Genomic DNA, 11,810 nt, shown 5'->3' on the forward strand with positions numbered 1-11,810 from the left:
GTACATATTTATGCAGACCATATCTTTTAGAGTGATGGAAGTGATGCTACAATTTTAAGGGTACTTAATGGCCATCTGTTACAGTACGGCATAAACATATTTTTGAAGAGAACAATTTCTTATTATATTTATTTTCGTGCAATCGCACTTCAAATAACATAGTCACGCATCTTCTAAAACAAATCTGATTCATTGATTGCAATTATGTTCAAAATGATGTTTAGAAATGTTTGTTCTCAAATTAAGAACACAGATTATTATTCTTTAATATTTGTCGGTAACTTAAAAAAAAACTAACTGATTTACTTTTTGTAATCATCTTAATGAAAAATGAATTCAAGTTCTACTGCGCGTGCGCTAGTCTGGCTCTCCATAGCTATAGATATACTATTATCATTAGCATGTCGGTGACGCGAACCGAGGAATTTACCCTCTACCAAAACGCTCAACGCGCCTAAAGTTTTCACTTCAAAAACTTGACAAACACACACACACACACACACACATACACAGAGAGGCACACTAATACGTATAAAATTGTAATAAGTAGTATAGCAGCATGAATTTATTTATTTTGTAATCTATAATTAGTAAAGTTGTACTTTTTTAACCCTACCGGAAGAAACTTGTTCCCACGTCACAGGGAATCCTAGTGTGGGAGCAAGGGTTCTTAATCTACATATATGTAACAAAATGTTTTGATAAATAAATTATTGTTTATTGTTGTTTGTTTATTACATACATATAATTTATTGATTGACGTGTCAAAACACTTAGGTAACTTCTGATTATCATACTCTTCCAAAAAAAATTGTCTGAATAAATTGAGCAAGAAAGAATATTGAAAAATGCGCATATTTTCGAGAATTTCTTCCTGAATAAATGTTAACAGATTCTTACGAGCTCGCTCGTGTTTTTGTGTGAGTGTACGCAAACAAAAAAAAAATATTTCGTTAAATGGATTTTTTCTTTTTCAGTTTTTTTTCCTCTTTGAACCAACGTAAAAGTACGGCACACAAAAAATATTATCTATGCATAAAATACTTTTAAAATAAATTTATTTCATGTTGTGTCAAATCACCCCCTGGACTACGGAAAGAGAGGGGATTGCAACCGTCTATTTTCTCCCCTTGTCGCATGATTTTTGTACGGCGTTGCGGAATAATGGATTAAACAGTATTGAAATAGGATGACGCAGATGCCGTACAAAATCAAATGACCAAATTTACCCCGGTAATTGTCGGAAAATAAAAAATAAATCCGACTTTGTGGCGCACCATTTTTTTGCGGCACTGCGCGTTTTCTTATTATTTTTAATGGATCTATCGGTGGTAAGAATGCCGTACAAAAATATGTGACCAAAATGTACTCACTCTACATGTACTTTTGAATTCTCACCTGCAGTCAGTTGGACAGCTTACAAGTGACTGCATAGTGCTGAATCTTATTATTTTATGCTCTTATATCGTTCTAGATAGGTCACCTGGTGGTTCAAATGACCCGTCATTTTTTCTATATGGGCCTGTAGTCTATTACCTTTTACTAATTTTCCGTATATAAAATGGATTATTTAAATGTATCGTCAACATTAGCAAATAACTTATCAACCGACTTCAAAAAAAGAAGAAGGTTATCAATTCGACTGTATTTATTTGGCTTTGTTTCCTCAGACTTTTCGACTGGGTGAACCGACTTTAATGATTCTATTTTCATCCGAAATCTGTTGCCTCCTGTGTGGTCTTATTTGAATTTGGTCTAGTACTGACAATATGAAGGTTTATTTTCTATCCAACCAATTAAGTGGTTTGTTTTATATCGATTTATGTTAAATAGATGTCCCATGTGAACCAAGGCTGAATAACGGGGATGCAAATAAAGTATTCTGTGTATGCAATTCCACTTACTGTGATACTATTGAAAGAACCGAACCCGAGTGTGGCACATTCGTCAGTTACAGTTCTTCTGAGGTTCGTAAAATGGTTTATTTTTATCATTTGCAAGGTTTTTTAATTACATAACATATTGTCTACTTAAAATGTTTCGCCTGACGTTCCCAAAAGCATAGGAGATATTCAATTCTATTTTAATTTTTGATTTGTTAATCTATAATTATATATAATTCCCGCGGATCTGTAACCGATCGACGTGATTCTTTTGCTAAGAAATTGTTATGTATTTGGTCTCGTATTAAAATTAACACCTAGGGCTAGGCACCTAGGCACCTAGGGCCGTCCCCAAAGATATCAGTGATATGTTTTTTAGACAAATTTTGTTATATTTATAAATCGCACTTAATTTGGAACGAAAAGGTCCAGAATCACCACACATTGATAAAATCTCTGGTCTATTATAATAGCATATAAAAAATGAACACTATATAAAATGTCCGGAAGCTGTGACAGTAGCTATAATTATTATAAACTTTATCAATGATTTAAGTTACTTATATTATTCTTACTAGCTGTGACCCGCGGTTGAAACCGCGTAAGTCCGTATTCGTAGGAATATCGGTATAAAAAGTGCCTATGTGTTATTTCAGTTGTCCAGCTATCTACAAAGCAAATTTCATTGCAATCGGTTCAGTAGTTTTTGCGTGAAAGAGTAACAGACGTACACATACTTATGCATCCATCCTCACAAACTTTCGCATTTATAGTATTATTATTCACCAAAAAATGTCAGGAAGAGTCATAATAAATTGGGACTACTCAAACGCCTCCTATTTGTTAAAAAAAACACGAATATGACATTTTCTAAAAAAGATTCCTAGCTAGATCGATTTATCGCCCCCGAAACCCCCTATATACTAAATTTCATGAAAATCGTTTGAGCCGATTCCGAGATTCCAATTATATATATATATATATATATATATATACAAGAATCGCTCGTTTAAAGATATAAGATAATTCAGATGTCAATGTCAATTAATCAAATCTTTATCATCGTGTTTTTGTATTTCTATAGGCTGGATCGAGATTTTTAAAAGCGAGTGGAGCTATCATATTTACTACAGATTATAATGGTACGTATCATTTTCAAGCCAAAACAATGGGTAAGGTCATTTATATAAATTTCTACGAGCAATTTTATACTTATATATACTGTTTAACAAATACTTATAAATGTCGTATGTAAAAACTAAAATTTTGAAATTTTGCATTAATCAATGCGTGCAGATGAAAGTTTCGGGAAGGTAATAGAGCTGCAGCCAGATATTTCGTATCAGACAATCATAGGATTTGGGGGTGCTGTAACGGACGCTGTGGGCATCAACTGGAAAGGTCTACCAGATGGAGCACGAACTAATTTGATAAAGTATGTTTTATTTTCGTTGGATGAAATAGCTTTGTTCTATCCAACTTTAAACTTCAATATACTTTTGCTATTCACTACTTGATCTATATATGATATACTAGCGCACCGCTCCAGCTTCACTCGTCCTACATATAGCACTCAGAGGTCAAGTACATAATACAGTACCCAATGGTGAAAGAATTTTCGAAATCGGTAGAGTTTTTACGTTGTTGTGTCATTTAGTTTGTCCGTGTCCTTTTTGTAGAAAAGTAAAGGTAGAAAAATTTCTTTCTTGCGTACAGTTTTTAGATTTAGCCGATTACTATCTCACAATCTGTGATTAAAATACAAAATGCTTACGTTCAAATTTTTAGTTTTTTAGCATGATTTATTCGAAATTTTTTATTTTATTATTATTGCTTACACTTCCAGCTCATACTACAGTGCAAGTGGTCTAGAATATTCGATGATTCGAACTCCTATTGCAAGTTCCGATTACTCCACATATGTTTATTACTACAACGGGTTTCCACAAAACGATGCGGCGTTAACTAACTTTACTTACACAGACGAAGATATAGAATATAAGGTAATTTGTTTGGTATATGAGTAGTGTTGGCTAAGTTGTTAGGACCTCGGAATTGAATAGACAATTCAGGGTTCAATACCGGAAGAAATACAGATTTAGGGGACTGGGTGGTGCCCGTAGTGGAAGCGTAGTGGAAGTGGATTGAGCTGATGATGATTTATAAGATGGGCTAACTACCCATTACACAATATCTCTGTAATATAACCTATATTTATTTCTAACTAGAACCTGCGCCGTCGCTCTCGTGATATCCGGCTGATACGTAATGGTTTTTTCATCTGAGTGTAACAAACATCCATACATTCCTACAACATTTCGCGTTATAAAATTAGTACGATTCGTTTATTTATTTCATTTGTCACATACGTATTTGCTGTCTTGCTGTTTTAATTTTCACATCTCCCTTTCTCATCCTAACATCTTCCATTTAAATTGTTATAAATTTGATTTCTAGATACCGTTCCTAACAGAAGCTTTTAACGCAGCATCTGAGGAGTTACTAATATTAGCGTCTGTCTGGTCCCCACCGGACTGGATGAAGGTGGAAAACGAAATGTCTAAAACATCTGTCTTAAAGGAAGAGTACTATCAAACATATGCCGATTATCATTGCAAGTGAGTCTCTTGAGACAATACAATTTCAGACAAACATTTAACAATAACGATTACATTAAAAATGAGACAGTTACACAGATCATTCTTTTTTCTCATAGCGGGCAACTGAGTTAGTGGCTCGCCAGATGGTAAGCCATGACCACCGCCCATGAATATTCGCAGAGGTATTGCTTCTGTTTTCTCTTGAGCTGGCCCAATTCTTCTGGATTATGAAACTGTGACGATATGCTGTGAATCTTAACATTTTAGATTACAAATTGTGTTTCTTTAAATTATCGAAACATAATGTCTACTGTCCGCTGTACAGGTAAATTTGACATCTGCACACTCCATCTTATTTTTAACAAATCCGGTTGTGTAAAATACGAGAAGCTGGAGCAATTTTTATAGAATTTGGTGTTCTGTGGCTTGTTGCATGTGTAATTTATTAACTGGATTAGAGCGTATTAGATCTATTTTTCATTTCAATTGAATCCTGTAACCTTAAAGTAAGTAATAAATATGTATATAACTAGCTGCCCTCCGCGGTTTCTCCCACGTAAGTCCGTATCCCGTAGGAATATCGGGACAAAAAAGTTGCCTATATGTTATTCCAGTTGTCCAGCTATCTACGCACCAAATTTCATTGCAATCGGTTCAGTAGTTTTTGCGTGAAAGAGCAACAAACACACACACACATCCTTACAAACTTTCGCAATTACAATATTAGTAGGGTATTATCTAGAAATGTGGAATTAAATTTGAATTTATTTATTATGATTGACGGTTAACTTATTTAAGATTCATACAACTTTATGAAGATGCTGGAATTCCCATATGGGGGGTGACCACATCCAACGAACCAATCAATGGAGCATTGGGAAGCCTGAGTAATATACAAAGCCTCGGGTGGACATTGGAAGGGGTGGTAAGTAACACTTGATACTATGTACTTACCGTTAAAGATACAACTTTGCTTTATTGGAAAGAAAAAATTATCAATTGATTTTTTGCTCAAATCCCAAACAGAATATTTTGAACTTTGTGCCTTTATTGAAATATTTAAAGATACTCAATATATCAATTAACTGTTAAAGTTTACGTGACTTTAAAAGTGTATTTTTGCAGAGATATAACCACAATAATCACCTTTTCTGTCATCAGCATGTGATTCATGAAAGAAGGAACATACATGTAGCTCACATCTGCTATACGAGTATCTTATTTTCATTTGACTGGGACATGTTGTTATACGGTCCTATTTCAGAATCTAGAGTTGTACCTCCCGCAGGGCACTTTTTTTATAGAAAATAGATATTCCAAAATCTATATTGTTTTCAGAGTAAGTGGATCAAAAACAACCTCGGCCCCACGATGCAAAACTGCACTTCACACCCGATCAAAATTTTAGCAATGGACGACCAAAAATTGTTGCTACCTTTATGGTCTATGGCTGTAAGTATTTTTGCTGTGTATTGGTCAAGGAGAACATCGTGAAGAAACCAATATGAACAAGAATAAGAAAGTTCATGATAGTTTGAGGTGACGTGTGCTAGCACGTAGGTCTGTATATATATGTCATCGGTATTACGATAACATCTTAAATCACTACTAATTCTCATGTTTCATGACAGAGCTTAGGTTGTCTAGCGTCACTTGCCCACACTGGAATTAGTACTGCTTTAAGGTGCCATGGTAACCCTCCTGAATCCTCTAGGCTCGTTAGGAACAAATATGGCTAATGATGTTAATGATGGTACAATTTATATACCATAACCCCGAAGGTGTTCCCCCAATAACAAAAATATAATTAAGACTTTTCCAATAACATCGCACTCAGACCTTCCAAATTTCAACGTTGTAATGAACGTTGAAAGTACCTCAAAAAAAAAACACAATTTTGTTATCAGAATCGCCATTGTTAAATCTTATTTTCTTTGTAGATATTAAGTAAACCAGAAGTGGCAAAATTCGTGGATGGCATAGCGATACACTCATATCTTGATGGTTTAACACCAGGATCCATTGTGGAGGCGTGCATGCAACACCATCCAAGCAAATTTGTGCTGACCACTGAGTATTGTCAAGGTGGTTAAAGAATGTTTTTGTTTAAACCTATTTTTATAAAGGAATTAGAAATGTTAATTCAGAAGTGCTATAAGTTAGGACCGTAGCAACATTTTTTGCAATTAATATATTTGTTAATTTTTTCGTTTTCAAATGGAAAGTTTTACCTTAGCATCTAATAATATCATATAAATAACTGTATTTTTGATAAAGACTAGATTGGAATAAATAATTGTGTGCATTATATGTTCATTTAAATACAACATTTATATATATTCCGTCGCAGGAAGTCCCGCAGATAAAAACGGGCCAGTTGATCTTGGGGCCTGGAGTCGGGCAGAGGCTTATGCAGTGACAATCCTTGATGTAAGCCCTAAAGATACACATAGTCAATTCATATCATAGAATAACTTTTAATAAACTTTCACACTTTATACTCTTTATTCGAACCGCAAGGGGTTGGAACATGCTTCCTGAGTCTGTGTTCTCTGACAAGTCAGTCTGGAGTCTGCAGTCTTCAAGAGAAGAGTGAACAGGAACCTTCTAGTTAAGCGCGCGCATGAATAAAAAAAAACTTTTATCTTTGAATCCATCAGTTTTACTTTTTATCATCAGAACATACTTTCACCTTCACATATTTATCAATAATTCTTTATCTTTCAACAATTCACCAATCCCTTAGGATCTGACCCACAACCACGCAGGGTTCGTAGATTGGAACATGGCTCTCAATTCAACTGGGGGACCCAATTGGAACCAGAATGACGTGGACTCAACGATTATCGTGAACGCTACAAGCGGGGAGTTTTACAAACAGCCAATGTTCTATGTGATGGGACATTTCTCCAAATTCGTACCGCGAGGATCCAAGAGAATAAATACTGTGAGACGTTATGCTTTACAGAGGAATGATAAAGTATACGATAATAATATGTGAGTGTACGGTTTAATAAATCTTAACATATGTCTTATATTCTAAGCTCTTGTGTTCGATTTTAAGTATTATACATTTAAGTCTAACTAAGACTAAGTCTTTATCTCCCCGTACCACGCTCGCTGTAAAGTTTAAAATTCTTTAATTATATGTCTTATATATTTTTGTACATTCGTGAACAAAAGCCCATCAGGGAAATGTTGTCAAATTTGTTTGTTTAGATGTTTGTCCGTTAATCACGTTGAAACTACGGAACGGATTTTCATCAATGAAATTTGGTATACTGACAGGGTATGACCTGACTTGGGTGAGTGTATACTTTTTATCTCGATTAAATGCCTCCTTGGGATAACTAAATCATTTGTAAATGTCCTTATTCCACGCGGGCAAAGCTGCAAGCGGAAGCTAGTTGTTTATAAAAGTTTCAGTTCGTAAGTTTAAGTGAGTAATTGATTTGCATATTTTAAATTTTACATGCTTGACTATAATAGCATACCATCTACCATTCCTACCACACTTCTACCATTTCGGATTATATCTGGAATCGCATTTATATTTATGTATGTCTAATCTTATAAATAACGCTTCACAGATACGATACATATCCAAATGACAAAGAGGTGTACGACCACGTTGCTTTTATAACTCCCAAGAATACAATAGTAGCCATTGTAGCGAACTAGTAAGTAGTACTTGAATTTATGTATTTAGTGAGTATTCGTTGTTTTGTTTTGTCCCTAGTGGCTGTTTCTTTTATGTGCTACACTTTACTGTAATCCTACTAATATTATAAATGCCAAAAGTTTTTAAGGATGTGTGTGTGTTTGTTGCTCTTTCACGCAAAAACTACTGAACCGATTGCAATGAAATTTGGTACGTAGACAGCTGAACAACTGGAATAACATACAGGCAACTTTTTATCCCGATATTCCTACGGGATACGGACTTACGCGGGTGAAACCGCGGGGCGCAGCTAGTTCTATTATATATTCAGATTATCAGTATTTATGTCTAGACATGTCATCACAACGCTGAATGCGCTGGATGCTTATAGCGAATACCGCTGATTGTAGATTAAAGAAAAGAAAAAAAGGGTGTTTATCAAAAGATTTCGCAAGCACTACATTTTAAGAGTTATATTTAAAGAATAGACAAGAATTGATCTGGGATTTAAACCCGCATCATTTCGCCAAATATTGGCAATGCACAGTCACTTGGCCAGCCGTGACTAAGCCTCGGCAATCGAATCTCTTCTACTATTTCGATTTCATGTGCACCTAATATCTCATCTCAATTAAATGTATAATAATAAAGCATTTGAATGCTATAATACTAAAACTTAAATTCACTACGCTTTTTGCCAGTACAAAAGTAACCCTGTGTTTGATGTAATAAAATTATAGATTTACGTTATCCCCAGCATAGCAAGATAACACCTTTGAAATAGTAAAAAATTTAACTAATGATTTAAATTTTCATTGTTGCCTACTTTAAGTGCTCTGTGTGTTTTATTGCTACCTTTCTTTTTCATTGTTAGTTAATAGATTCAAATTTTCCCAGCTTATAATCAAAGGGTTCCATTATAAGGAAGAAGTTTTTATGAACACGTACACTTCGTATGTAAAACTTGAACGTTATTTCATTATTCCCAGATTTTAATGACATCTTAAATTTATTAATTTTCAGTGACGAAGCACTGACCACAGCGCTTCGGATCGGTGAACAACAAATAATTGTTGATATGGAAGCACATTCCATTGTTACTGTTGAATTCCCATACTATGGATAAAATAAATATACCTAGTAATAGTAACTGATATCGAGAAAATGATGTAATTTATAAGTTAAGATTTTGCTTCATGTTTTTTTATGGAATAAAAACATTTTTCTTGTCAAACTCATTTATTGAGAAATTTCCTTTAACAAAATATTAAAACTGTACAATTAATTCTTCAACAAGCGTCTATCGTTTTTCTCAATGTTTGTACCTTTCACCAACTTTCATGTGATTGTATCATATTCGTATTTATTTTATTGAGGAAAAATATAACATTTCATTATGATTGATAAAATGCTTTGCTACCTTTTCCAATAGGTTCGGAGGTCCGTTTTCTTTTCCTCGCCCTTCCCAGTCCATTCCTTGATTCCCATATTTAGCCTTTCCTTATCCCTTATCCCTTTAAAGTATCTAGTAAGTAACGCTTTTACAAATCTCCTTTGCCTGTTAATGCTTATGGATGGTGATCACTTACCAACAGGCGAACCACCAGCTCGGTTGCTCCAGAATATTCTGTTTTCACCATTCGTTATTTCCACCACGAAATTGAATAATGATTACTAGATAAGTGGTCACCGCACCTAATATCTAAAAATATTTAAAATATTTGAATATTTATAATTCAATAGTTTTTAGTCTTTCATACCCTAAAGATACAACGGAACTTTTCTATAGATCTGTCTATCATCAGGATGTATCTCATGAACAGACATGACATTTCCAGAGAAAATGTGAGTACTTTTGTTGCCTCTATAACACACATAATAAAAGATCGAGGAAAGCAACGTTTGGGACGGTCATAAATTGGATGGATGGCAATATTTTTTAATAAGTTATTTATACAAAACCCCTTCGCTAATCCGTTTTACACTTGACCTTTGAAAGAAGAGGGGTGTTTTAAAAAAAAACAAAAATAATTTTATTTCTCAATTGATGATTTTCAGTGATACTCTCCATGAGTGCACAGAAAAGCTTATTGCCTAAGAAGATGGCTTACCTTGGTGATAAGTGGACGCTCAAGAACGCACAGGCCGAAAGGGGCATAATTGAATTTATTTATTAACAACATCTGGCTAAATGTACACAATTCTTGGTAAAGACTGTCACTGAATATGCAAGATCGATGCAGGAGTTTGCTCACTAAAACCCGAGTTCTGTAGACCTAGAAATATTTATTTATTTATACGAGTAATAGAGACTCATTTTGTTAGTAACAATTATATTAAGCGTTTATGTAAGGTACGTCAAGAACAGATATTTTAAAACGTAAAACCTGAATAATTACGAAAGGTTCAGAAAGGTCATTAGAGTTTGCGAGTAGCACATACCAATGTTATTGTAAGATCATCATGGTATGAACGTGTGTTTTTAGGTATACTTCCAAACCGGCAACAGCTCCACAAAAGCTATAACAGCTTTGTGAATGCTCATGGGCAGTGGCGTTGCCTCATGTGACCCACTTGCTCGGTTGCCCGCTCTGTTATAAAAAAAAAAAAAAAAAACCAGGACTTTGCTCCAAGCCAAATTAAAATGATCCCAAACATTCAAATTCTTACCTTATTTCAATGAGTAGAAATCCAATAAAAAGGCTGTAAATCATATATATGTAGTTTATAGGTATAATATAAACTCACCTCTACTTGCATTAAATGACACGGCTCTGTTACCAATACTAAATTAAATCCATGAAAGGTAAGCCATACGGTTTGGAGTAAAATAGTGGCTGTGTGATCCGCTGAGTACTCTAGTAAAATGATTATAATTTTATGAATTAGTCCTGGCTTTGTTGTTATAATGGTTTGAATTTAAGTAATTTTTAAATAATAGTCAGTTGCATTGTGAACTTAGCTTAATTTGAACTATTACAAATAGGAAAACAAGTATTATCAGGTGAAATTATCGAGAAAATTTTTAGTGGATACGCTTTGAAAACTTACGTAAATAAGTGATAATATAATAAGGAGTGATCACTAAGTACAACAAGAACGAAAAGAGAATAAATACGAGAAGGGTTCCAAAAACTCTATTGATATCTTGTTCATCATTGCAAATATCTTCATATATATGCGCTAACGCACGAATAGCCTTGTTATAATATTCCTTATCTGTAATAAGAGGAATAATATAATTTAAATTCATTTATTATATTGCTTTTGAATATCCTATCATATTTTACAGCTATTTAAGTTTATCAAATTAACTTTAGAAGGTTAGTCCTTTATAATTGAACATTTATATCATGAATATTCGGATATAATTAGATTTACAGGTAAAATTGCATTTGAAAATATTAACTGGTGTACACTTTGACAGGAATTGGGCCATCTAGCACTGGGCTAGGTAATACACCCATAAGATACCTTAGGGGGTAGCCGGAGCCCCGTATCCCTTTCCAGTCACGTCCTGTATTCATTACATGTATCATTTCTTTATCCAATGCCGCTTGAAGTTAGCAATCTATTTCCAGAAGCATAAGGTCTGCAATTGGCCTTACGCTTCTGCAGATGTTCATGGGTGGTGGTAGCTCTTTTCTCCAACGACCCACCGACTTT

The 11,810-nt window shown here is 34.3% G+C and overlaps 1 protein-coding gene across 1 annotated transcript; it reads left to right on the forward strand.

Moving 5' to 3' along the window:
• Window positions 1-3,051: 3,051 nt before the first annotated feature.
• On the forward strand, window positions 3,052-9,270 carry LOC119836157 (putative glucosylceramidase 3). The gene is made up of 11 exons (XM_038361411.1): window positions 3,052-3,055; window positions 3,180-3,318; window positions 3,730-3,886; window positions 4,341-4,501; window positions 5,282-5,408; window positions 5,822-5,935; window positions 6,424-6,568; window positions 6,834-6,913; window positions 7,230-7,480; window positions 8,074-8,163; window positions 9,168-9,270. The coding sequence occupies exons 1-11, from the start codon at window positions 3,052-3,054 to the stop codon at window positions 9,268-9,270; spliced, it is 1,371 nt and encodes a 456-aa protein (XP_038217339.1).
• The last annotated feature ends 2,540 nt before the right edge of the window (window positions 9,271-11,810 follow it).

Source organism: Zerene cesonia, chromosome 23 (assembly GCF_012273895.1).
Source record: "Zerene cesonia ecotype Mississippi chromosome 23, Zerene_cesonia_1.1, whole genome shotgun sequence".
NCBI classification, from domain to species: Eukaryota; Metazoa; Arthropoda; class Insecta; order Lepidoptera; family Pieridae; genus Zerene; species Zerene cesonia.